The sequence below is a fragment of the Diadema antillarum genome, unplaced genomic scaffold, assembly GCF_040938485.1.
Source record: "Diadema antillarum isolate AM-2024a unplaced genomic scaffold, OU_Dant_1.0 seq00001096_RagTag, whole genome shotgun sequence".
Lineage (NCBI taxonomy): Eukaryota > Metazoa > Echinodermata > Echinoidea > Diadematoida > Diadematidae > Diadema > Diadema antillarum.
Window position 1 is genome coordinate 1,323,385 of NW_027271913.1, and position 27,163 is coordinate 1,350,547.

The 27,163-nt window shown below is 37.2% G+C and overlaps 1 protein-coding gene across 1 annotated transcript; it reads right to left on the reverse strand.

The window, feature by feature from the left end:
• Positions 1 to 1,014: 1,014 nt before the first annotated feature.
• On the reverse strand, positions 1,015 to 26,296 carry LOC139743557 (uncharacterized). Its single transcript, XM_071654038.1, has 15 exons — positions 26,071 to 26,296; positions 22,471 to 22,639; positions 21,326 to 21,537; positions 20,576 to 20,777; positions 19,377 to 19,509; positions 18,353 to 18,571; positions 17,432 to 17,627; positions 16,614 to 16,773; positions 15,691 to 15,926; positions 14,885 to 15,021; positions 13,366 to 13,569; positions 9,818 to 10,249; positions 5,384 to 5,586; positions 1,808 to 1,919; positions 1,015 to 1,260 (listed from the first exon to the last, which is right to left on the reverse strand). Exons 2-15 carry the CDS (start codon positions 22,476 to 22,478, stop codon positions 1,165 to 1,167), a joined length of 2,550 nt encoding a protein of 849 aa, XP_071510139.1. The 5' UTR covers positions 22,479 to 22,639; positions 26,071 to 26,296; the 3' UTR covers positions 1,015 to 1,164.
• Between the last annotated feature and the right edge of the window lie 867 nt (positions 26,297 to 27,163).

Here is a 27,163-nt window from a genome sequence, read left to right on the forward strand (position 1 = left end):
GCTATAAGGATTAGAACCAACACTTGCTGTCGGGCGAAAGCTTGGTGGTCTAGTGGAAATGACGCCAGTCCAGAGATCAGGAGGTCATAGGTTCGAATCCTGCTCGAGTATGTACGCCCATGATTTTTTTATCATGGCTACTATGTACTTAATCACTGATCAATTCAGTGCTTCTTTATGTCATGTCGACGTAGGGCAATTTGTCAATCAGTTGCAATAAAAAAATCTCGACGGAAGAATTTCATGAAGTTGAATAATCACGTGCTACTTGAAATATTGGGTATGAGGTAGTCTTTAATCTCTACTAACTTGTTGCGTACTGGCCAGAAGCACCAGATTTAGCTTTCTTTGCCTTCTTTCCTCCTCTGGTTTGGACGGTTTACAAATCATTGCATTGGAGGATAAAAGACACTACAGTGTATAGAAAAGGGTTTCTTTTTCATTTCTTTTTTTCTTTTTTCTTTTTTACTACACACTATCTAATTAATGTTTAAAAAAGTACCTTTCTATTTACAAGTTACCGAGAGCTCTGTGGTATGACATTTGTGACTGTTCATAGATCCTATGAAAACACCAAGATACATTTCCCTTGTCAAATACGCTTCTTAGCCACATTTCACATGGTAGTAAATCATGGCATTGGTTTTTACTTTAGACTGGACAAAATTTCCTTACGAATTTGAGTTATTTCAGGTCCATTCTGTTTCATCAGTTTTTGGACAGAATATAGTGTTTCTGGGGGAAAAAAAGATACTGTGGACTCATACACTGAAACTATTGCTCCTGGGGAAGAGGTAACAGTTCATTAGTTTAATTTTTAATGGTTAGACTTTAAGAAACCTGGTGTATCTTGACAAAGTCTCATATAAAAGAAGTCCCAAAGACAATTCAAGTCAAAAAAATATACACTATAAATACAAAATATATATGCCAGAAAATTAAGGGCAATTGAAATACACAGAAACACTTCTTTTCCAGAAATGCCATAGGCAGTCGAAATATGGGTAAGTAGGATTTTGCTTACAAAAATTATTACTAGCATTGCCTGTAAAATCTAATACAATGATATTGCCCCTAGTTACATTTCAAAGGTGTGTACAAGATGGACAAGTTAAAGACAGTTAAGTTTTAGCCGCTGTAAGTGCTGGCAGAGATTGGTAGAAATCACATCTGCGAAGACTGGTGACCTAACAGCTGTTTGGTTCGTCGACTGATGCTAAAACAGTTCTCCAGGGCAGCAGCATCTCTTGGGTCAGATGGCTACCAAGTGAAAGATGAGAAGAGAAGGAAAAATCAGGAAGAGCAAGACTGATTTCAGTGCTGCAGAAACATCTGCACAGTGCAAACAAGTCCTAAATTTACATATCTTTGAACCTTCGAAATCAACTTCTCTTCATACAATTAAGTTTTGTAATCGCTTTGTTCAGTCTCTCTGTTCTGAGAAGTTCTTTCATTCGTCCTGCATCCAACATGCAGCAATTCAATCTCACTGGAGTCAATGCACTTTGCCAAAGCTGAATGTCAGGGACTGGTGAATTACCTTAACTTCAATAATCATACACTAATACATGATACAATTACCATACACTTTTTTATTTAGGTCTGAGAAGGATTTCAACTGAGGTAGACGACATTCAACATAAGTGACTTAGACTCACACATAGAAGTGACTGTAGTTACTTCAATAGGTCCAAATGGGCTGGACACAAGGAAAGTGGACTCTATCTTCAAGTCTTCAATGGACTTTAACACAGGCAACTGAACACCAAAATAGTGGCAGCTGAGCTTTGTGACCATCGTTACTTACCTTCCAAGAATGTCTTTTTGTGGCTTCTGTCATCTCTTTGATTTCTGCTTTGACCTTGACAATGTTGCGCAGTGCTGGACGGACCGTAACACCATCTTGTTTGGGTAAACTCCTACAAGAAGGAACAAATGCTGATTTGTGAAACATGTGTTTGCCTTTACAATGATGAATGCACATATTCAACTTCATTAAAGTTCATTTGAGAATATCATCATGTTGAGTCATTTTCATTCATTGTTATTGTTTTGTCTGCTCTAAAATTGATCACCTCCTCCCTCCACCCCCCCCCCCCCCCCACTGGAAAAAAAAAATGGTTTGAAAATGCTTTTATGTGAATGGTCCCAAATTCCAAGTATGACAACAACAAATATGCTGGAAGAACAATTTATTATAAGAGTAATTATCATACTAACCCTTTGACTAAACTGTTGCATTCCTTTCCCTATACAGTCAACCTCGGATACCTCGAACTCGGATAAGCCGAATATCGCTTACCTCGAAGGCAAAATGAAAGTCCCGATTGTTCCTATGGAGTTTTCGTGTGTTAAAATTTGCGTAGCTCGAAAAAAACTAACTCGAAGTTCGGTTACCTCGAAGGGAAATCTCATGTCCCGATCTTAATTAACTTATTGTTTTTCCCAGCATGTTGCTCGAATTGAAATTGCAAACATCACTCAGCATTTCTGATGAAGCGCGCGTGGACAGCGAAGACATGTCACAAATCTTTTCACACTCGATTGTAAATATTCTTAGCCCCCAGAACGATCGTGCGCTCAAAGAAATACCCGGTACACAGCAGACAAGGAAAATCCCCAACACCTACTGTACCTACACACGTACACGGTATGCGTATAGCAGCCGTGCAAATGGAGTGCTTACAATAGCACTACGCTCTGCCCATCATCTTTCTTTGACCACTCTGTTTTGATTTGCGATCGTGATACTAGTATACCATAGTCATGCCGTGCGCGTACATTTCTTAACCGTCGTGGCGCACTTGCTGAGGTGTTGACAGTTGTATCTTTGGCATTAATCACGGTCCACTGTCCAAACATCAGTCTCCCGCTAGTGTTTTTTTTTTTTACTTTTTTTCCTTTCACGAAGTTTGTTTCATTAATTCTCCGCCGAGAACGCAAGCTCTGAATATTCTTTTTTTCCAGCAATGCGATTATGAAAATAGTGTGGTACTAAGTAGTATATGATCTGAAAGTATAGGCCTAGCATAATAAAGAATAGTATAGATATGATTTAACAACAGTTTATTCTGATAAATTTCGAAGTAACGGAATAATATGCTTTACGATTTTCAGACAAAAAAAAAAAAAATCATCATGTATTTTACCCCTGTTTTGACTTGAATCTTTTTTGAGTTTTCGGTATTTTTTTTTTCTTTTCTTTTCTAGCACAATCGTCAAGGCCCCCTAAGATTGTTTCGCTTTTTTTTTAATGCGAACAATCCTCTTCGGTAAATGTTTATGATTACAGTAATAGCACTGTCCTCAGAAGCCATAGCCGGAATCTGATCTTGCAATATTACTCACTACTCAAGTAGCCCATCCTTCATGTACTGTGCTGCACTTATTCAGGGCTCGACACTTACAGTGGCCCGGGGCCACCAAAACGCACGTCGGGCCACCAAAAAAAGTTGGATGTTTGCCTTTACTTTTGGAGATAAACAGCGGTAACAATCGGCCCCGAAAGTTGCTGCAATGAATGTCAGATGATTGCTTTTGATTTTGGAAATGAATAACAGTAATATTCGACTCCATATACGATACTAAAATAAATGTCGGATGTTTGCTTATACTTTTGGAAATGAATAACGGTAAGATTCAGCTCTGTACAGTGCTTAAATTAATGTCAGATATTTGATTTTGTGTTTGGAAATAAACAAGGATAACATTCGGCTCCGAAAGATACAAAAATAAATGTCGAACGATCCCTTAGACGTTCGGAAATGAATAACAATAGTATTCAACTCCGTATGACGTTTGCTTTTATATTTGAAAGTAAATAGCAATAACATTCGGCTCCAGAAGATGCTAAAATAAATTTCGAATGTTTGCTTTGACGTTTGGAAATAAATAATAATATTCAACTCCGTACGATGATAATATGAATGCCTGATGTTTGCTTTTACGTTCGAAAGTACATAGCGATAACATTGAGCTCCGGAATAGGCTAAAATGAATGTCGAATGATCCCTTTTACATTTGGAAATGAATAACAATAACAATCAACTCCGTACGATGATTAAATAAATGTCGGATGTTTGCTTTTACTTTCGAAAGTAAATAGCAAGAACATTCGGCTCCGGAAGATTCCAAAATAAATATCACAGTCATGATTGCTTTTACATTTGGAAGTGAATAGCAGTAACATTCTGCTCCATACGATGCTAAAATAAATATCGGATATTTGCTATTATACATTTCGAAATTAATAACACTAACATTCAGCTGCGTTTGATGGTAAAATAAATGTCTGATATCTGCCTTGACGCTCAACAATGAAAAACAGTAACATTCAGCTCCATTCGACGATAAAAATTTGTCAGATAATTCATTTCACTTTTGGAAGTGGACAGCAGTAATATTGGGCTCCGTATGATAGTAAAACGAATGTCGGATGTTTGCTTGGAAATTTAGAAATGAATAACAGTAATATTCTGCTCCGTATGATACTAAAATAAATAACTGATTGTTGCTTTTACATTTGGAAATGATTAACGGTATCGTCTGCTGACTGTGAGTGCTGCTGGTAGACACATGGAAGACCGGTGCGTAGCGGTGCGTAGCGGTGCGTAGTTGTGTGAAATTTTAATAGTTTGCAAAGCTAAGACTGTGATTCTTGTGTTGGATATTGTGTAAGAGATGATGACTTAGAGAGAGAAAAGGAGGAAAAACGAATAGTGATCGAGGGGGTACCTACGCCGACGCGACAATGTACATTCAGCACGCATGTTCTGCAACCCTGTCTTGCACTCGATTACGTACCGGTATTTTCTTTTTGTTTTTATGGTGATAAGTCATTAAATTGTCCACCAGAAAACACTGATGAAAGAAGAACATCGATTTTCATTCAATTCATTCATATTAAAGTCGATTCAAATCCAACTGACAAGCATACAAACAATCGGTAGGCACTGTAACAGATACCATGTTGAACATCGACAAAAATCGGATAAGTCGAAGAAAATTCGACGTACGCGTACCTCGAAATTCGCGTACCTCGAACCAATTTCTTCAGTCCCGACGACTTCGAGGTATCCGAGGTTGACTGTAGTTTTGTCTTGTATTCCTCCACAACAATTTAGATGAAAAGATTGCATTTCACTTATTTAATTAATTCTAATAATTCCAACCACACTAACAAAACATGTCTGCATCATCTTGGCTCCTTGGTATCAAGAGCTCCATGTCAACAGACGTCCACCTCATTGTACTCTGTAGATTCTTCCAGAATCAGAGCAAACTTTCAGTTTGATAAATCAGCACTTTACATTATCATACTCTCTACTTTGCTTAGAGACCTCAACGACAAGATCTACACGCACTGTAGGTTTCTCAGACTCACTGGGCTGTAACAATGAGGTCAAGGGTAATTTTGGCCAGCTCCATCAGGGCCAGAGCCTCGTCCCTGGACACCTGGAACTCCCCTGACCCAAGCCAGGCTGTCATAGGAAAGAAGACCTCCAGGGAGGGCCACATGGAGTCCCATAGGTCCACCACGCTGCCAACGATGTGGAAGTAGGTTGGTTTCCGTGGCAACTTGAGGACCTGGCAGTTAGACGAGGATGGCAGGGATCATACAATGGAAGGAAAACATGAGGTGGGAATACTGTGATCACACAAACATCAGAGTATGGCATAAATATGATTATGACACAATTAATATTTCATCCTTAATGTTATTCAATGAATGGCAACACTTGGGTCATTTCACGTTAAGTGTACACTTTTTTTCTCACGGGGGGTCAAAAATGAAAGTTGTTGTTCGGGGAAAAAACATACAGATTCTAAAACCTTAGGGTATATTCAATCTATATCTAAAATTAAAGAGCGTCAAGTCCATGTTTACATCTTTAAATAGTTTCCTAAAATATAGTCACAAAAACAGGCGTCTGGAGAGGACATTTTGTTTAACAAGAAACACATCAGCTTTATCAAGCCTGTAACTGCTACAAAAATGGTTCTCTGTGTATTTATATGTTTGTATCTGTATTACTGATCCAATGTCAATGTACTCATTTAAACTTCAGTCTAGCCATATTTTGCCACAAAACTGATGTATCATGTGGCAAACTGAGATATGGAGGGGTAAATTGTATTTAGTGACATAAAAAAAATATAATTTTTCTTCGTATATAACTTCAAATTTGATGCACAGTGTTTTATTTAAGTCTAAATTATTTGTTGTTGTGTATAATGATTAAGTAATTGCAAGAACCAATCAGCTGTGAGCTTATAAACCTTAGTATATTCAGGGGTGTTGGAGAGGGCAATTATTTAACAACAACCTCTACAATTATGAACACCAACTATATGAGCTAATATGTGAATTTATACGATGCATCAATCAGTTTTAACATTTCTGCATAACTGTACTCCAGATGTTATTGCAATGCTCAAGAGCCAAATCACATTAAAACAGTAAAAAACTTCAGAGTGGACACCCAAGTACAGCTCCAATTACTTATAAGAAAATATTGCCTGAAAATTTTGAAGTTAACGCACAATAACACGTTTATTAAGCAATGTTTTACTATAAAAGGAATGCTGTTGTTGTTCATTGATACATCATTGTTAATATTGTGGTCTTATTATCTACCCAATGGGAACTCTCAAAGAATGAATAACTGATAAGTTCTGGAGAGGACATTTTGTTTAACACTAAAATTTGGAAGCAAGATTGCTGAAAGACCATGAAACTTGTTTGATCTCTCTATGGTCTTTCAGTGCACTTCTCTGAGGTCTTTCACAATTCCTGATTGATCTGTCAGGGGTCTTTGTGGTCTCCAAAACTTCTTGAAATGGTTCAAAGCAGTCTTTTAGTAGTCATTCACGAAAATGGTCTGCTGGTGATCTGTCAGGGATCTCTCAATTAAATTGCAAAGGTGTTATTATTGTCTCTCCATGATCTTGTGACAGTCTCTCTTTTCTTTTGTTTTTTTTTTGTTTTGTTGTTGAGATCATTGAAAGACTGCTGAGAGATCATTGAGAAATCATTGGAAGACCAGTGAAAGTCCATAGAAACCAGTGATAGACATGCATGGAGATTGCGAAAAGATCTTTTTTGAATCCAAGATCCCTTAAAGACTGTTTAAAGACTGTTGTAGGACTAGTGTAAGTTCCGCAAGACAACAAATATCATAAACATAACAGCACTGCAATATTCCGATTCATATTACAGGGATTTGTTATCTTGTTCTTTCACAATTCTTGCAGTAGTCTCAGTCTTTCTATTAGAATTCTCTCTGTGGTCTGCGGCAGTGCTTTAGATATCTTGATTGATCTTTCAAAGATCTCTGGCACTGTAAGAGATCTCTCAATAGTCTTATTGGTCTTGATAAACTTTTAGCTGTCTGCAAGATTGGAGCAGGGATCTTGCTGGAAAAGTTGTTTTTGGTCTTTTGATGGTCTTGCAGGGGTTTCAGGAACCACTCCAAAGAGACAGCAAATTTCACTGATCCTGAAGCATTACTGAAACAGCTTGGCAATTTTCAGTCTTTCAGTGGTCTTTCAATGGTTTCCATTCTGTGGAACAGGGGCTAATGGTAGTCTTTACTTTCGATTTTCATGTAAAGTTATTACTAGGCAAGACAAATCTGGCTTTGCTTTTTCTGCTGTTGTTTAAAACTCAGTCAATACATTTCAGAACTAATGCTGGTAGCATAGTTAGCATCCAAGAATATTAACCCATTGAAAACAAACATGAAACACTAGACTGGGTAGCCTGTAATAAGAGGTTATACTGATTAGAGTTCTCTGTCAAATCACAAATGAAAAAGACAAATTCGAAGCTGAGATTTTCAAATTTCACAAATGTAACAGAATGCTTTAAACCATTATGTACATGATATTGTGAATTAGAATGTTTCAAGTGATATGACACTTTAAACAACAAATTTTGAATGACATACATGGCGTGCAATTGTTGGACCAAGAAATTCATGCCACGGGGAATCACCATGTACTTGCATAATTATATATACCTGCACATAAAGGCCTTTAATAGAAAGGAAAGGAAATCAAACCGAAGGTGCAAAACAGGAAAGCATGGGTAGCAGGGGTAGCATGGGTAGCAGGGTAGCATGGAGGAGAGCCATCAAGGAAATACATACTGTCTCATCCTACAATAACACTGGTAGAAAATGGTCTTTAAATGATGAATACCCCATCAATTTGTTGCAAAACTCTCTTAAGGGAGCATACTTCTAAGTGGAGTACAGCATATTAAAAAAAAAAAATGAATAGGCCAACTTATTTTGTACACAACATGAAAATGGGGAGTGAAACAGTGATGTATAGTGTTCCGGATTCGATTACCTGCACAAAAACCATTTATCTCTTGATTAAAGTGACCAAATTGTAAATGCAATCATGTGTTAAAATATGTGTCCTCTCCAGAACAACATGAAGGCATGCAGTATATTGTTTTCCAGGCTAGTAAATAATTGCCATGATCAGTAGATTTTGTCAGTTACACAGTTACAAACAGTATCACATTAATTTTTCTTGACTATCAAAATATGGTGTGAGAGTATTGCCGCCACTGACTTCCGATATTGCTCAATTACATAGATGAACTAATGAAAATCAATTCTAGAATAAAATTCTAGCAGTTGAAATGTTAGTTTATGATTTCTGTTACAGAATGCAACAACAGACCATTATTTTCTTACATAAAAGAAGGAGTTTTACTGTTAAAATTTTTGTTTCTGTACATTGTTAAAAGATGAACTACCTTTGTTCTGGAGAGGACATGCTGTTTAACGCTGCATTAATGTAAGATACTGACCATCTATAAGAATTTAGAAAGAAAATCATATTTCATCATGTTGAATTGAAGTACACAATTATTTCTATACCACAATAATAGATATCAAAATCCTTAGTGCTTCAAAAAATGAAAAATGTACGTGTTCTGGAGAGGACACACTTTTAACGGAAAATTTGCATATCAAAATAACCAAGCAGTAAAATAAATCCAACACATTATGTTCATTGATGTGTCATATATTTTCACTTACAAACATTCTGAAGATTAAATCAGCAGCATTTTGGCACATCTTTATCGCTTTCATTCACTGCTAGTGACTTATATGTTCTGGAGAGGACACAATTTTTTTGTTTAACGGAAAAGATACCTTTTACAAAAACATTCATAAGTTCCACATTTATGGGTCAAATTTCATCAAATAAGCTTCAAAATGCTGAATAATGGTTGTACTTATATAATAAGAGGAATATTCAGTACAACTTTCATTCAATTCATTTAAGATATCAATGAACTTTATCAAAAATGTCGAATGAGAATCCATTTTCCGTTAAAAATACACAAAAAATCCAAAATTTAGGAGAAATAATACTTGAACTGTCCTGAAATTGCAACTAGTAGGTTGGTGTTGATAAGGTCCATCAAACAATACCGCCAGTACAATAATGGAAATTCTAAAAATGGGCTAAAATAGGGAAAAATCAGTTTTTACAAAAGTGTACACTTAATGTGAAATAGCCCACTTGTAAATTTAATACAAAGTTGAACTGAATATTCACATATCAGAAAGGTCAGCTGAAATTTTATCAGTTGTGGGTTGCTGAAAATTCTAAAACCCAACTCTCGATTCCTTTCCACCTTCTCTCCAGATATCATTTGATCATCAGAATTAATTCTTCACTTGTCATTCTGTCTATGATCTCCTCACACTTGCAACAAGTTTGTGTTAAATATGCACTCTTCGTGAGAGTCCATCACACAAGTACTATGGTTAAAGTCTTTAAGACATACCTGAACAGGAAGAAGCAGAGGGGCTTCCACCGGGCTGACCCTCTGCCGCCAGAGTGAGATGTGAAATTCTTCCACCTGCTTCGGTGACTCGATATAGTGTGGGGAGAGGAACGCCACGACATGCCGAGCATTCTCCAGCTGATCTCGTCGCTCCTGTTCGGAGGCAGCATCGATCCTGACGACGACACGAGGTGCAGCGAGTTCCAGCATGCGCTGGAAGAAGACAGCGTACCTCCGGTCCTGTGGGTGGAAGCTCAGGATGACCTCACCCACCACACCCTTGTAAGTGGAGTTTTCAGACTCTTGCTCCGAGATGAAGCACTTCGGGGGGAACCGGTGCTGCAGCAGTAGGGAGGTGGTCTTGTAGCTGCACTTAAAGGTCTTCTTTCTGTGTTCCTCCATGAGAGCTGACACATTCAGTTTGTCTGAAACCTATAAGTAATGGAGTTCAAACAGGAGTTTTGATAGTCTCATGCGATTGTCAAACTTCCTGTTATCCTGGACAAAGAGCATTAACATAGATTACTTTAAAGGGAAGATAAACCCCAAGAGCAATGTGGATTGAGTGAAAGCAACAACATTAGTAGAACACATCAGTGAAAGTTTGAAGAAAATCGGACAATCGATGCAAAAGTTATGAATTTTTAAAGTTTTGATGTTGGAACCGCTGGATGACGAGACTACTTGAGGTTATGACGTATGAGTGGACAACAATACCGAGAAAATATAAAGAAAATTCCGCAAAAATCCTTTTTTCATGAAAATTACAAATTCCATCAACTTGATGTTGACATATGTTAAGGGTAGCAATTATTCCCCCTGCTTTCTGAAAGCGGTTGGTCCATTGCTCTTTCATAATTCTAGAAAAGTGAATTTTTGTTGAATTTCCTTTACATTTTCTTTGTATTGTTGTCCACTCATACGTCATATCCTCTAGTAGTCTCCTCTTCCAGCGGTTCTAACACCAAAACTTTAAAAATTCATAACTTTTGCATCTATTGTCCGATTTTCCTCAAACTTTTACTGATGTGTTCTACTAATGTTGCTGCTTTCACTCAATCCACATTGTTCTTTGGGTTTACCTTCCCTTTAATAATGCATTCAAATTGAAGCATATTTCTGTCAAGAAATCATCCATGACAATTTAATATATTTGTTGTTGTTATTTTGATTTTTTTATGTGCATGAAATTCAGTTGTGAATATTTACAAATGGTACTTATTGTTTTGTTGAATTAAGAAGAGAAATATTCAAATAAAACTAGAAATATCGCTATGGCGACTGGTATGCCTCCGTCATAATGCATGATTCTCCTAATAGGTCTATAGTTCATGTGGCCAATGTGTGATTACATTTTCACAAAATTGGAAAAATATTTAAAATTACATGTTTGTCACAAATGTGTTGAATGTTCACCTTCCTCGACCTATGTTTAATTGGATGAATAGGAGAGCATGTATTTGGGGATTTAAGAACTTAACTTGACTTTGACCCTTTCATAAGTTTATTCATTGAGTAATTTTCAAGGCATGGAGAAAAAATTTGAAATCACTTCCATAGACTGTGCTAGAATTATTCTCGGACCGAGAATAAATGCAATTATCATAGATATCTTCATAGTTAAAGTGAAAACTAAGTTTCGGTAAGTGCTTGAGAAACCGTCTAGCACCATTTCATTTTTGCTTGCAATATATCGAAAGAGTCCACTAAGAAACTTACCTGGCTGACGCAGTTTGCCGGAATGATGAGTCGGTTTGGAGTATTTTGAGAAAAATAATAATAGTAGGAAAACCGACTTTTATTCCAGAAGGCTCCAGACTAACTCGGTCTCGGGAAAAATTCAACCCTACTTCAGACAATTCACACGCAGTAAGTGATCGCCACATTCTACTGGCCACTGCATAATACCAAATGAGGCCTAACTGAATGGACAGGAAAGTGCATGCTACGTAATCCTGTACAAATCAAAAAAAAATGACAGCGCGCGGTCCTCAGTTGCTGAGACGCGCGGTCTTTGGAGTTTTTGTTGTTGTTTATCAAGCGCCTTTGGTTGTTTTAGAGGTGCTTGATCGGCGCACACTAATTTTGCATGCGCGCAAAAGAGGTTTTTGATGCGCGCGTTGTAACAACTCGGACCATTACTGCGAGTAGCCAAAACACGAAGCGCTAGTTTATACAGGCCGCTCCCATAGGACAACACGGTACAATCAGAGGGACAACCATTACAACTCATCTCGCCGTCAAAGCGAAGCCGAGTTATCCCCGAGTCCGAGTTTAGCCTGACCCCGTTCGGGTAAGTTCTGTGACTGAACCTTTTTGGTTAATGTTTCGCATTTTCGTCGTTACCCATCGAATATCTTGTAATAACATCGTTATCCTGCACATTTCCTAAGCATACGTTCACATTTGGGAGCGAAATTTGACAACTTTTGCAGGCGTACCAGAACTTTGTTTGGGCTTTAATGTGTTACTTTCATTATTTTTGCATTCTTGTTTGTTTTGTCATCCATCTGAACATAATTAGACTGGTCAGGCAGCTCAGTTTTAGAATTTTTTAAATCAATCAAACACAATGTTAATCAGTGGCTTTTAACTGAAGTTTATGGGTCTAACATCTGTAATATTATAAAAATATTTTATTTTTGTTATATCATAAGGACCTTTGTGACCTTTGACCTTTGACCCCAAAATACCAGTGAATATTTGTCTTGTCATACTCTACCCTCACACCAAGTTAAACGTTCATGTCTAATAGTATGTAAAATACTGTATCAAAAGTTATTTTTTCACAAAATAACCTGTGACCTTTGACCTTTGACCCATGACCCTAAAATCCAAACAAAGTATTATCCCCCCAGGATATACCCTCATACCAAGTTTGATGTAAAACCACCACACGGTTCTTGAGATATCGACAAAAACAAAACGGGACGGACGTACGTACGGACGGACGGACGGACGGACGACCCGAAAACATAATGCCTCCGGCCACTTCGTTGGCGGAGGCATAAAAAAGCAATGCTGCATTATTACTGCAATTTTGGACATTCTGAACAGACCATCTTCACATATCACTGACGTTTGTTTGGTATTTTTTAATGCTGGAAGTGTGTCTGACTTTGTAACAAGTTATGTATCCAAAGATAATTCTGAGATATTTGGCAAGAAAGCTTTCTACACACAGTATTACTTGCAGCAGGTGATGAACTTTGGAATCCATTTTGAAACTCATGCATATCTGTTTGCCACTTAGTTAGATACATAATATTCCAAAATACCATTTCTTGAATATTTCTTCATCACTCCTAGCTCTCCTGTCAATTTCAGTAACCTTATGCATTTTATTGTACTAGGTGTTTTCGAAGAAATTATTCAAGAACTGATAATCACACTGCTCTTCAGTATGGATGCCATTTTCATGTGGTGATCCATCATGGCAACATGTTTAACTTTCCCATGATATAAAGCTACTTTATGAAAAAGATTATACATGAAAATGTGTTACATCATTATCACTTACCCTTCAATGAAAGGCAAAATTAACTTACTGTTGCCTCTGAAAATGTGGCAGTGAGTTCATCTATGGGGTATTTGACCTCTTGACCATGCAGCCATTGAACCAGGCTGGTGCAAACTTTCTCCATCATCGTCTTGAAGATGTCTGGTGTGGCTGTTACCATGGGAACCTCAGAGAAAGATGCTATCTCTGTCTCAAGCTCTTCAATTTGCACTGGGATGAGTCTTAGTTTATCCTGCAGTGGTGAGAACAGAATTACTGATTACATGAGGAAACAATACTTCATCCTGTTATTTCATCTACATGTATTTTAAAAATATTTGTCCATTCCTTATCAGAGAAAATTCTAAATCCCCTTCTATTCCTCCATAATATTGATTATCACAAACCTTAAGCACAACATCAATCTATATTCATCCCTCCATCTTTCCACCTATCTTGCTCCATAGCTCTCTATAGCACCCATCTAGCTATTCATCTATTTATTGTAGCACCCATCTATCTATCCAATCTATCCATCCATTTATCCATCTATCAATTTAGCTATCCTTGATCTCCGCATCTATCTACACTCATCCATCAACCCATCTTATCTATCCATTTGTTCATCCATTCACTTATCCATACATACATCTTTTCCTCCAAGTATTTACCCATCTATCCATTCATAAATCCATCCAGCCATCCATCCGTTCATATATCCATTCATCTATCAATCCATTCATTTATCCATCCACACATCCTTTAATCCATCTATTCATCCACCCATCCACAAATCTTTCCATCTTTCTACTCATTAACTTATCCATGCACGGCTATAGATACACAAACCAACACATATACCCTAGTAGATGTGACATATACAAACAGACACACATAATATATTGCATGAATATATCAGCTTATCTATGAGATCAACATTTCTATAACGCCTGAAGAAATCCTTGTCATTTGATTGGTTGTTTGACATTGATCATTCAGCCCATTTCTCAATGACGTCATCATCCGTGCAATTGTGGCTCCATTTACCGTGCAATTTTGGATCCATACGATTTGCTCCATTGCACGCTCGCTGAGAGCCCGGCACACTACGCATGTAAAACTAGTGTAAAGTTCTCAGTGAGCACTCTCGCGATCTCAGATTCTCTCCTAGTTACTAAATTATTTCCACCATCAAATGACAAGGATCTATTACAGGCGTTATATAAAATAAATAATAAATGTTTTTATTCATGCAATGGACAGAATATTTCATGAGGTGAAAGATGAAATGTTTGATCCATTCAACTCGGTTGCACCTTGTTTGAATGGATCATTTCATCTTTCACCTCATGAAATATTCTGTCCATTGCACAAATGAAACACATTTATTATTTGTTTTATCCATTCGACTTGGCTGCACCCCGCTGAATGGATCATTTCATCTTTCACTTCATGAAATATTCTGTCCATTGAACTCATAAACATTCATTATTTGTATACTATTCCATCCTCACTAATTTCTCCCCTGGACCAACCATGAATGTCGGAAACGCTTATGAAGCACTCACCTGACAGAGATGTTTAGTCTGTGCCAAGCTGTACTCCTCCCGACACACCGCAGACCTCAGATAACGATTGGACAGCACAGCCAGCATTGACCTTGACCCATCGATGGAGTGGTACAGGGTCTGCTGCCAGGCATGACCTAGAGACAAACACAGCAGAAATCAGATTCAGATTTTTATGACAGATTCATTCATTTCACAACTGACCAGAGTGATATTGACAAATTCTCCAAAGAAAGGGGAGGGAGAATAACAAAAAACAATTTTAGATAGCTGTGAGTACATCCAGCCCATAACAATTTTTTTTTTTATTTCACATTACTTTTAACTATTTTTATTTATTTGGTATCTTCGATTGTTCACAAGTCATAATGTATTAATAACACAATATCTTAATTAACGATATGTATAAAATCACATCTAAAATGATATGAGTACATTATGGGGACATCACAGTTACTTGACACATTTTTAGACTGGACATCATTCATTTACTTTGCAATGACTGACATCCTATGGCAAACTACACTTTTTATGCATCACATGTTGATTGGTACATCTGGCTCTGTATGAAAGATGATTCTAAAATATGTTACGTGCCCATTCCTCATCCTGATCTAAGCCAAATTATAGTACTCCAAGAACCCACTCAAATGTATCGCAGATTATTCATCAAAATTAATATGCATCTAAAGAAAATTCTACATCTGAAATGGGTAAATCCATCATTCTAATCAAACATGTTTTGTGCATGCAGCAGCACACACTGGTCCTTTTTGGCTCTATAGTTCAGAGATGTGTTAACTCACCAGTCTTCAGTTCCTGAATGTCGTAGAATATCCTGAGGTTGGGGTCAAGCCCCTGGAGGGTGTCTACAATGTGCTTGGCTGCCTCCGAGTCAGCGTGACTGTAGGAGACGAAGACGTCGTAGCAGAATGGGTCACCATCGGACTCGGCCTCGCCCTCACCATCATCAGTCACCATGACAGGCAAGGTCTTGATAAGCTGCTGACAGGTACTGGCTATCTTCTCAGATGAATCATCTCTGTTGAGGTGATAATCAAACAGACAGAGAATGCTACTTACAAACTTCAAAGACCAAACCGTAAGCCCCACTGCATGGATCCATCAAATGCATATAGAGTAGTGTAGACAAGAACTTTTGTGTGCACTTTAATTTTCGGAATATCGGTTCTCCTGAAATTCACAAAATAAAATGCATACAAAAATTTCTGGTTTTACAGCATGTAGAAAAAGTCGAACCAGGCTAGATGGTAATTACAGGTGTTCGTGTTATTACTAGTGTTATTAATTACTGGTAAGAAACTGTATGCTAACCCATTTTGAAACAGTCTTTTAGATTTTTAGAAATATCTCCTTGTTTGTGTCAAACTATCCAAAACAAGAATCCCAATTAACAAGCCCCACCTCCAAACAACTGGAGACCTCTGTCAATTCATCTTCACATCTGTTTTAAATCACAATAAATCTATTTGGAATACCAATGTTATATTCAAAGACATTGAGTGAGTTCATTGATTAGGGCTTAAAACTCCAAGACATAATGACAATCACCTTTATGATCAAAAGGACAGAAGACAAACCAAGCCTGAATATGAAATGAATGAGAATCAATACATTCACATTTTTACCACAACAAAAACTGCAATCTGATGTTAAAACATGGCCCTGACTGTATTCCAATGTTAACCATCACCTACATTTTACTCACCTGCAGTCAGCATACTGCACAAGACCCATGTAAGTGGGCAAGGTGACAGTTTCCACAAAGAACGGTGCCAAAATATCCCTCTGAGCTTGGCGGTTACAGCACAGGGCAATGTTATACTGCTCCAAACAGTCTGGTGACTCCAAGTAGTTTGGACTCAACACTGTGACAGAAGACACAATTCTTTATGCATATTTCACTTATTTTGTGAAACACAGAGAACCCCTGTGTACCACATTTATATGAGAATTGATTGTATGGACAGAGAACTCACATAATTTTGAGGAACTGAGCTTTTGTCGGTACTTCTTTGTGTGAAAGGAATTGTGAACAGTTCTCTGCTCAATAGTTCACCATATGACTTTCCTCTAAGCCCAACCTGGCCAATAAAATTCATCTAACTGTACATATTTCAATACAAGTTTTGATGAATCATTTTGCTAAAACCTAGTTAATGAATAAATCAATTCTAATCTCTAGAGATAGAGGATATCTACAGCTGTAAGTCTGGGGGCTAATTTCATGAGGATTTTTGAAGCCATTTCAACTGATATATTATGAATTATATACAGTACCTCTATCTTCAAGCAACTTAGAGTTAGCGACTGAATGGTTGTTTTCTAACTGTTGCCATAGTAACTGAAATCACTGATATGTACACTGACTGCAACCCCCCTTAACCTATTGAGGACGAATCCTGAGTATACTCGGGCAAGTGTCTATGGGAAATGCCTGTTGTAGCAAAATCAGCCTGTCCTCAACGGGCTAAATATCTGGCCGCGTGGTGAATTTTACATCTATATAATAAGACTACAACTGACCAGTGATGACCCGCGCACACCTGGTCATAACAGTGTAGATGTCCTGCTGCCAAATAGCGTCTCCGTCCACCTTCTGCTGCGAGGCGTAGATTCGTACGTCAGGCTTGAGCTGCTGTAGAGTGGCCTGGATGTCGTCGACTACCTTCTGGTCTTTGTTGCTGTACGACAGGTAGACATCGAAGTCCAGTTTGACTTCCTGTGGGAGAGAAACAATGAGAAACCCCTCGTCGTAACATCACTCTAATAACAACAAAAGCACTTATTCTCCTTTTCCTCTGGAGTAGAAGAAAGTCAAATGAGGATCACAGATGATAAAATGTCAATTTATGTTATATGCTTCCTTTCTGTTGACAGGAAGACTTGCATTGAGATACTTTATCACACATTGTATCATTCATATTGCTACATACAATAAAACATTGTAAAAGTGTGATGAATTAGGTGACTTTATGTTCAACAAAGCACACATTTGTCAAAAACATTACAGTAATGGCAGGTATCACTTTCATTCAATTTGTTTATGACGTTGTGTCTGATTAATTTGATAAATATGATTCACATGTCTGGGCAAAAGCAGACAGAAGTGACAATAATTCCATTCTGTATTATTGGCTGCAAAGTAAAGATTTGAAGAAGGTGCACAGGGTTGGTTGGTTTGTTTGTTTGTTGTTGTTGTTGTTGTTTCCCTTCACCTGCACAACAGCTATGAATGCATATAATCAACTCAGCACCATTGTAGTTCAGTGGTTACACACCAGTGCAGTGCAGAGCAGCTTGAAATCTTGTTTAATAATATCATATAGAATGGAAGGCATATCCACTGGTATGGAGATACCTTTTTAGACTCTTTATGGGACATTGAAATGACATAATTTATTGCACACCTTGCAGGGAATGAGTTATATTACCATGACACACTACCTTTGTGATGGAGAGTTTGGTCTCGAACCTTTCCTTGAGATCGGAGAAGAGCTTGAGGATGTCATCATCGTTTGGTCTCTGGAGGATCATTGCTGCCTGCGTCTTGCTGAGGACCTTGGCATAGATGACAATCTTGAGGAGGCGGAGAGGAAGGCCGGCCTTCATCCAGCTCACGGCGTTCTCCACCATCCCTTTTAGCATCTCACACTCATCACATCCCTGGGGTTATTCAAGGCAGTTAAGTTCACATCAAGTACTGTAAAGTCAAGTTGTATTCTTAGAACAAATGTACAATTGACTGTTATGGTAAAAAGATATTTTTCTCAACTCCAGGAGAAAGTTGTCTATTCCTGTCTATGACTCTTTATCCCAACAGCTTTCTTTACCATCTCTTTAAGCATTTTGCCTTCATCATATTCCTAATGTCATTTCAGCAGCAGATTCTACATGAAAGATAAGTCTAGCCTCCTGCCAGAGCTAAAGCTCCAAAAACTATTAATATTTTGTGGTGGTCCTTTTTGATCCAATATTCAAAGGCACGAGCAATGCACTTCATCCTATGATTTCAATTACCTTATTCTTGATCCTTAGTAAACAAGACAGGACAAGACAAGAGTACTGCCCATAGAGAAGGCATCATATCTACACACAACAGTATCAGGCCATTTATCAGTAATTTTCAATCTATCGTAACAATTTCTGTCATCTTCCAACTTTTTGCAGAGCTTCCCCAGTTTTCACTGAAAAATAAATCTTCATGGTAATAGAGTATTTCCTTCAAGATTAGAATACTGCAAGAGTGGAAATGTTGAGGCAATTGTTTTTATTTTCTGTATAATTATTATACTGAAATATTTCCCAAATTTAATAGCCCTAATTTACAGTGTGCAAAATTTGTAACAATTTTCACAATATGCATCATTTACAGTAGAATGAAACTCAGACACTAAATGACCATATCCCCTTAAACTAAAACATATCACAAACATCAAATTTGATCTGTTAAGCGAAGTCAATGTCCCACCTGGCTCCCAGCATTCAATAGTGGTGTGATGATCGAGCCGTCCTGGTTGTTTAGGATGGGGACAAGGCAACGGAAGGCGTGGGAAACCAACTCCTGGGGGCGCCCTCTTGCCCCTCTACTTGGGTCATAGTACCTTGACAATCAAAATGAGAAGTTAGTCATGACTTGTCAATTGCTTCAGAGATTGTATCAAAAGTGTGATGTAATTCGATATAGTAAAGTTTACTGGACATATTGTTAACATATGAATGTACAAACATGTACACATATAAATATATAGAAAATAATACAGATTAATCACCTTCCTCTCAGAAGATTCCCTACAAGAGCACAACACTTTTTTTCATTGGTATAACTATAGTCCTTGATAATCATGAGATAAGCACATAAGAAAATCTAAAGGACAGGTCGGGGTGTGGCATTTCATCAAGTGTTTTGTCAGTGATTTTCAGTGACGAATTTGCTCTTAGCAAATCAGATGTGAGGATTTCAGCTAAAAACAGTTGTAAGTGACTGACAAGTTTCATGAAATGCTGTTCTGATGTTGGATTGCGACTATAACCGCTTGTTTCATTGCTCCCAGCATCACCCTTTTATATTAGACCAGCACATTTCATCTTTACACCTGTGATACATTACAACAATAAAAACACAAAACTTATTGTCTATGCTTCTGTACACTCGTTCTTTGCAATACACATACCCCCTTACAAACATACACACACATACACATTCTCACACTACTTTACAACACTTTGAATAATGAGGGTGATTACCACAGACTGCACTTCACAAGGCAAACATACATAACCTTGGTATTGACTCTGTGCAAAATAACAAACAATGTACAAGGAACACTTACAGTAAATAACCAGGAGACATCAAATCAATTCTCAAAAGAGTCTAGGAAATACTGTATATGCCGAATATTTTGCGAATTTCGTGAGTCAGGTGCTATTCGCAAAATAACAGACACGCGAAAATAATGACTCTGATCCCAATATGAATGAGACTTACACATAACAATTTCTCTGTTCAGTAAATTACTCCACAATCGCAAATTAAACCACTTGCAAAATCGTCGAGAAGTCCCGATTCACGGAAAATATGGCATATACAGTAGTTTACAAAATAAGATTTATCAAAAACAAACAAAACAAAACAAAAAACAAGAAGACATTCTGGCAAACACGTCACACTTTTTTCCAGAAAATTCTCCCCCTCTGCTCTCAAAGCAAAGCAATCTATGATAAGGCAGGTGGTCAGGGAGAGGCTTGGTCCACCAGCAGGAATACAGGGCACGAAGATCCTCCTCTTGGTGGCTCCTTTTCAGCTCAGCCACATCAATCTCAAGATTCTTATAGAGGGCGCCCATCACACCTATGCCTTTGCTGTAGCTTCCTACAAAGCAGAGAGAGAAATAAATTCCCAACAATTCTCCTTTGGACTAAGAGCACCTGTTGAATATGTCCTGATAAAGATATTGACAAGATTTGTCGATGACATGTCAGACTTTCCAGTCCTGACCACCTGAAATGTTTTAAAATATTACAAGCAAGTTTAATGCAAATACATGAAAAAACTTACCCCGAGTTGCATGTCAAGATTACAATAAAAGAATATCCTTTTGTGATAAAATGTATTTCAATAAAACTTGCTAGAAAAATGTATCAGATACTAAATAATGGCAGAGAATCATCACATGTTTACAGTGTATTGGGAAGAAATGTAGCAAAACAAACAAAATTGCATGAAAATACTTAAAACAGAGTACAAAAAACAACAAACAAGCAAACAAACATACCATTTCCCTGGTATAGTTTTGCTTTGTAAAAAAATTAAAAAAAAAATTTGTTTTAAATATGGAGAGGCTCCATCTGCCCTTGGGATTAGTTAATCTTTTACGGATTCTACATGATAGGAAAAAACAAATTACAAAACAACCTTACCTCCAAAGGCTGATACCAGGATGACATCTACTTTGTCTGAGTTAGGAAGCTTGGTGATATCTCCGAGGCAGAGCTCAATCCGACAGTCTCCTCCAGGTGTCCGCACGCACAAGGTGTCCTTTACAAGGAGGCCTGGAACTGGACCGTCCCCATCACTGGACCCCTCAGGACAATCGGTCAGGGTCGAACTCATCTTGGCTCGCCTCCCTAGCCTGTATTGGTGTCATTTTCAAACCCAGATTCTCATACTGACCAAAAGTCAAGGGTGCAACCACTTTAAGGCAAGTTGAACTGATTGAGTTTCAGTTTCAGTTTAATTTGTCCACTTGTACATGTGTAATCATTATGATAGATTGCCTACAATGTCCTTATCAAAATATAAATAAGAGTACATAAAGACTTCTTTAGGAAATAAATCTAATTCCATGTACATGAGAACAGAACAATATCATATTTGAAGGTACAAGTGGAGGAATCATGTGACTGTCATACAAGAGATGAGATCATTAGACAGTGAGTGCTAACCAATGAGAACCAGTAATAACTTGCACAGTATATGATTAAAGTATTCCTCAAATCATTCATGCTATGTTTACATTGATACCTTAAAAAAAAAAAATTGGGAGTAAAACAAAGTTTATATTTCATCCAGCAAGAAAAAGAATGACACTGAAACTGCTCTATCCTTGTTATCAGTTTAAAATGATTATTTAGAGAATAAGTACTGGTAGACAGGATTTCATATAGGCCTATTTGTAATGTGTTGCATGACACTGGAATGAAAAAACATAAAAACAGATGACATTTCATTATACATTGTAGTGCTGCTTGTTAAAAAAATATACAGAATAAAGTAAGACCATTACTTATACTGCAAACATGTCTGTTTATTAAACGAAGCTATTTTTTTCCCCAGGAATTTTTCCCATCTAGAGGAAAAACAAATCAGCTAAGAGTTCTCTTCCAGTGATTTCACAATAAAAGGAAAGTTTACCTCTCTTACTCATTTTTTTTTCCTTCTGTTGTAACATCAACTGTATGCCAGAGGATAACATTCTGAAGGAGTTCTAACTGCACAAGTCTACAAAATATCTGTATTTTCCTGTCCTTCTACTTGCATTTTAATCAATTCAGCTATAACTTACAAATCCATGGTTTCCAGGCACTGCTTCTTTGACCTTCTGTGCTTGAGCTGGTGTTGACAAAACTGGTTTTACTGCTATACCTTGGTCAACTTTGGTACCACATTTCATGTCATGGCATTGGGAGGAATGTTGCTTCAAGATTTGTTGGCTTGTAAACAGATTTAGATGCCTGTTGAAATCAGTCAAAAGGAAAAACAAGAACAGCATACATAAAGTAAGCAATACGCTTCATATCTTACTATTTTATCACACAGTCTCAGCTTTTTAAACAAGTTTATCACATAACTATCCATGTGTGAAATACCATATGGGCCATTCCACGAAAAAAAAAATAATGTTACTTTTTCTGAAAATCATAAAATTGCAATAATTTGAAAAATGAGCTGTAGATACAAATTTAGTATCAAATGCAAGAACTTATCAAGTTCTTTCATTTGAGTGGTATTTTGATACAACTGAAGTACATTTCAGCATCATTTTCTTCAAAAAGCTCATTTTGGGGCAATATTTTTGACATTTTTTTTTATTTTATTTTATTTATTTATTTATTATTATTTTTTTTTTTTTTTTTTGGGGGGGGGTAAAAACACACAATCTTTGACTCTCACTATTCCATGTATATTCACCAACACTTCAGAATTTGTTTCAAAGGGGTTTATGGTTAAGGATGGACAAAACACTAATATTGTAGTCTTGTCTTAGAAACAACTGTGTTGAGGTATGAATATCAGGACTTTAAATAGTGGACAAAGTTGTAATGTCCGTAATGCTGAAAGTGTAATGTCCATAACGTAATATTTGTGAACCTGTAGAGTAAATGCTGAATCTGTTGTACACAATTATCAATCTACAACTTAAATAGGACCGGAGTACTCATTTCAGAAGAAAATTTCCTTTACTTATAATGCTCCAATTCATAAATATTTCAACATATCCACATAAGAGGTAAATTATCGTGTCCTAAAAATGTAATGTCCGTAATGGCAAGTATTTTGTGTAATAACTACCAAATGATTCCGTAGTAACTAATCAAAACTGGAACAGCTACTGTATATGCTATAATTTTCGCGTACATAAATTTTCGCGAATTGCCGCTGTCACACATTTTGGCGAGTGGTTAAATTCGCGATTGGGGGACTAGAGAAAATATGAAGTGGCGAAGAAAGTGCGAATTTTCAACTTACTAGCAAATAAGAATGATACTAGTTATACACTGCATGAAAAAAACTTACCAAACTCTGCGAACTAGTAAGTTAGAATTCAACATTTTTGAAGTAGTTAAGTCCATCGCGCTAGATTTCTGACGAGTGGTCCCCTTGCGATAATGGATTGGCTCTCTACAGTAGACGTGGACGTGCGTAAACAAGCTTAGCCAGTATGGTCTGTTTGGTAAGCCGTGACATGGTATACTAGTACTGAAATGTTCGTATCATCAAGACAAGGGATTCATTTTAGAAGGTAATATTTTCGCGTGTTGTTAATTTCGCGAATAGCTCCCGACTCGCGAAATTCGCGAAAATAAAACCCCCGCGAAATATATAGCGTATACAGTAGTTAACACTTCAGGATGACTGGATTAGAATAAACCTAGTTGAATGGATTCAGAATGATTATGTTGAAATGTTGATATGGGGCCACAAAGCCACAGAAAATTCTCTGAATGTAATGTCCATAACACTGGAATTGCCCATAACAGTAACTTTTTGTAAGAACAATCACTAAAGCAGCATACAGAAATTCTGTTCACTGTTATGTCAGCTGTTTGTTGGAAGTCATTCTCAAAGCACATCTTTATAAAACAAGACCATGATCAAAATATTCTTCACGCAAGCTAGAAAGAACTACCTTGCATGAATTTTAATAAAAAGTTTGCTTTGAACTCTAAGCAACCTCAGTATTAAAAACAAATTAACATGACAAATCAAAGGACCATATTTATCAAAACTCAAATTAGATGAATGCATACAAAGAGAAATTGGCCAGAAATATATAACGGAATGAACAAAAAATGAGAAAAGACCCTCCTTGATGGAATTGCATTTTCTTTGATTATTTCTCAAGTAGTACATTAGTTTAAGTAAACATTTGTCTGTGCTTTATTTCCCTATCAAAATATGTCATATAATGAAATATCACTCTCTAATGATATCAAATGTATAACACTCACTGTACTACAATGTACTAATCCCCTTGTAATCACTAGAACATCATCCTGCTCTCCTGGTACATTAAACACATACTATGTGTTTATACAACTTGTGTATATACACACACACACACACACACACACACACACACACATTCAGTGGTATTTTGAGTGAGTGTAGTGTATGCAGGGAGGTGTGAGAGAGATCACCTCCCTGGTGTATGTATAAAAACATTGAATTTTTTTTTCATCCACAAAACATTTCAAAGACGAACATATGATGAAATAATATTCTTGAAACGTCTGAGTAAATTATTTCTTTATTTTTAAGCCAACCATGCGTGCCATTTGTATACTATGGCATGTATTGTTTACTGAGACTTTCTTCAGTGTTGTTGCAGAACATACACTATAATTACTCCTTTTTACTCAAGGACTTACAATAGACAGTTCAATACATTATTCATGAGGTGACTTGAATAGTATGTCCAAATAAGGCATTGGTGGTAGCATGCACAGCCAACACAAAAGCTTTTGTATGCCACAGCTTTCAGTATACATGGACTATTGCACCACACACCCCTCAACAACAACAAAATAAATGTCTAAGCAAAGGTATGACACTCTATGATACATCGCCTAACAATCACACTGACTAGTCTACTTAACTAGACTCCTTTAATGGTACTGTGCAGACTCTGGTAGTCTCTCCTATTATCTTTGCAATTTAATAGTTGTTTAATCTCCCTCTCTAATACTTTGAGATTATATTTTGCATTTCCAGCCAGTGTCTTTCCCTACAATGCATTTTTAAAGAATCTTTCCTGCCTATAATGAGTCATACATCCAGTCCCTTATTAATTGTGTCTCTTCCTGTATGAAACAATAGCAAGCCATGACTCAAATTCTGAGACAAGAAGCTGTGACAACACAATTTACAAAGGTACGCTAAAAATATTCAATAACTTGTCAAATTAACTTATGTAATTATGCATTCTTTTCTTCTAAGCTTCTTCTTCTTCAGGGTAATTGAATGTGCATACCTCCTTCAATCCTGAAAATTATTCCTGATAATTATCATGTGGTATGATTTGTTTGGTGTTGATCAAATTGGATTTACACTAAATCATACTGGTACAGGATTAACTAGACAGAAAAATCTGCCTGTCCGGAGGAGTTTTTGAATTATTTAATTTTTTTTTTTTTTTTTTTTTTTACATGTACGGCCCTCCTCCGTAGGTTTGAAAAGGATTCTGTGAATCAAGCCAGACGCAGTCTCCACTGAACATATCCATCACGACAAGATCAAATTCAAAGATACAGACCGTTCTTTTAGTCAAATAAGGATTAACATCTTACCGTTTAAAACAGGAAAAGAGCATTAAATTACACAAAATCAGTAAAAATTCTGGAAGAGAGGAGATTAATTTGTAAAAGTACAATGTAGTACATACCTCGTTCTGTCTGTCAGCAGGGTTAGAGTTGGAGGATCAGTGGTATTACTCCACCGAACCGAGTGGCGAGATCAACATCACTTCCGCAGTACGACCTTGGCCCTTGCTGATGTGCCGCTGTAGCGGCTGCTCTGGCTAGCTACCGGGCTACTCTCCCGGAGGAAAGGGGCCACACGGGCGGGAGAGCTCGAGAGGCTAAACCAGTACGCGTGGGGAAACACTAATCCATGTCCAAACAGCTCAGCAGTAGAGTGTTTCAAGAGTGAATTATAGTATGGCGTCAACTCTTTCCTGTCCAACCCTGGCATTAGCCTTTCACCTGGCAAATCCTGTTCTTTCTATATTTATTTACAGGAAACAACTTTAATCTCGTCTATGAGGTACACGCCACCGGCAGATGTTCACAGTTTAATATGACTGTATTAAAACGCTAGACTGATGACCAGTCGCAGCAGGTACGTCGTTGGCAAAATCCTCCGATATACTTCGTGGATCTCTCGGTTTTGGTGTCGGCGCGATCAGAGGATTCGCAATGTGCAGCTGTACATTTATGTAAAATTATGAGTACGTCCCCTTTCCCACCGGAAGTATCAGAATCGCAGGTGTACGGAATACGGTAGTCATGTCTGTGAGCTTATGGAGGAAGCTGCAAAAATAGGCCTACTTCGGATAAAAGTTATCGCTCTTTTATAAACCAAAATGGAGCTATCTATCAATCTCTCTCTCTCTCTCTCCCTCTCTGCTATACCTACTCTTTCCCATAAAATCAATTCATCTGTGTATCTTGTACATCTAAATGTATTTATCTATTTCTTTCTTTTTTTTTCTTTCTCTCTTTATTTATTCATTTAGTCATCTATCTATCAATCTATCTGTCTATTTTTCTGCCAGTATCTACCAATCTATCTACAATTTATCTTTCTGTACGTTGATCTAAAGGTATCTATGTATATGGTATATATCATGTATCTGTCTTTATATTTAGCGATCAATCTATATCCATCCATCCATCCATTCATTTTAATTTCCATCTAGCTATCTCTCCAGTGTTTTATACTGTTGTTCCAATCATCAATCTTCATTTTAATTTATG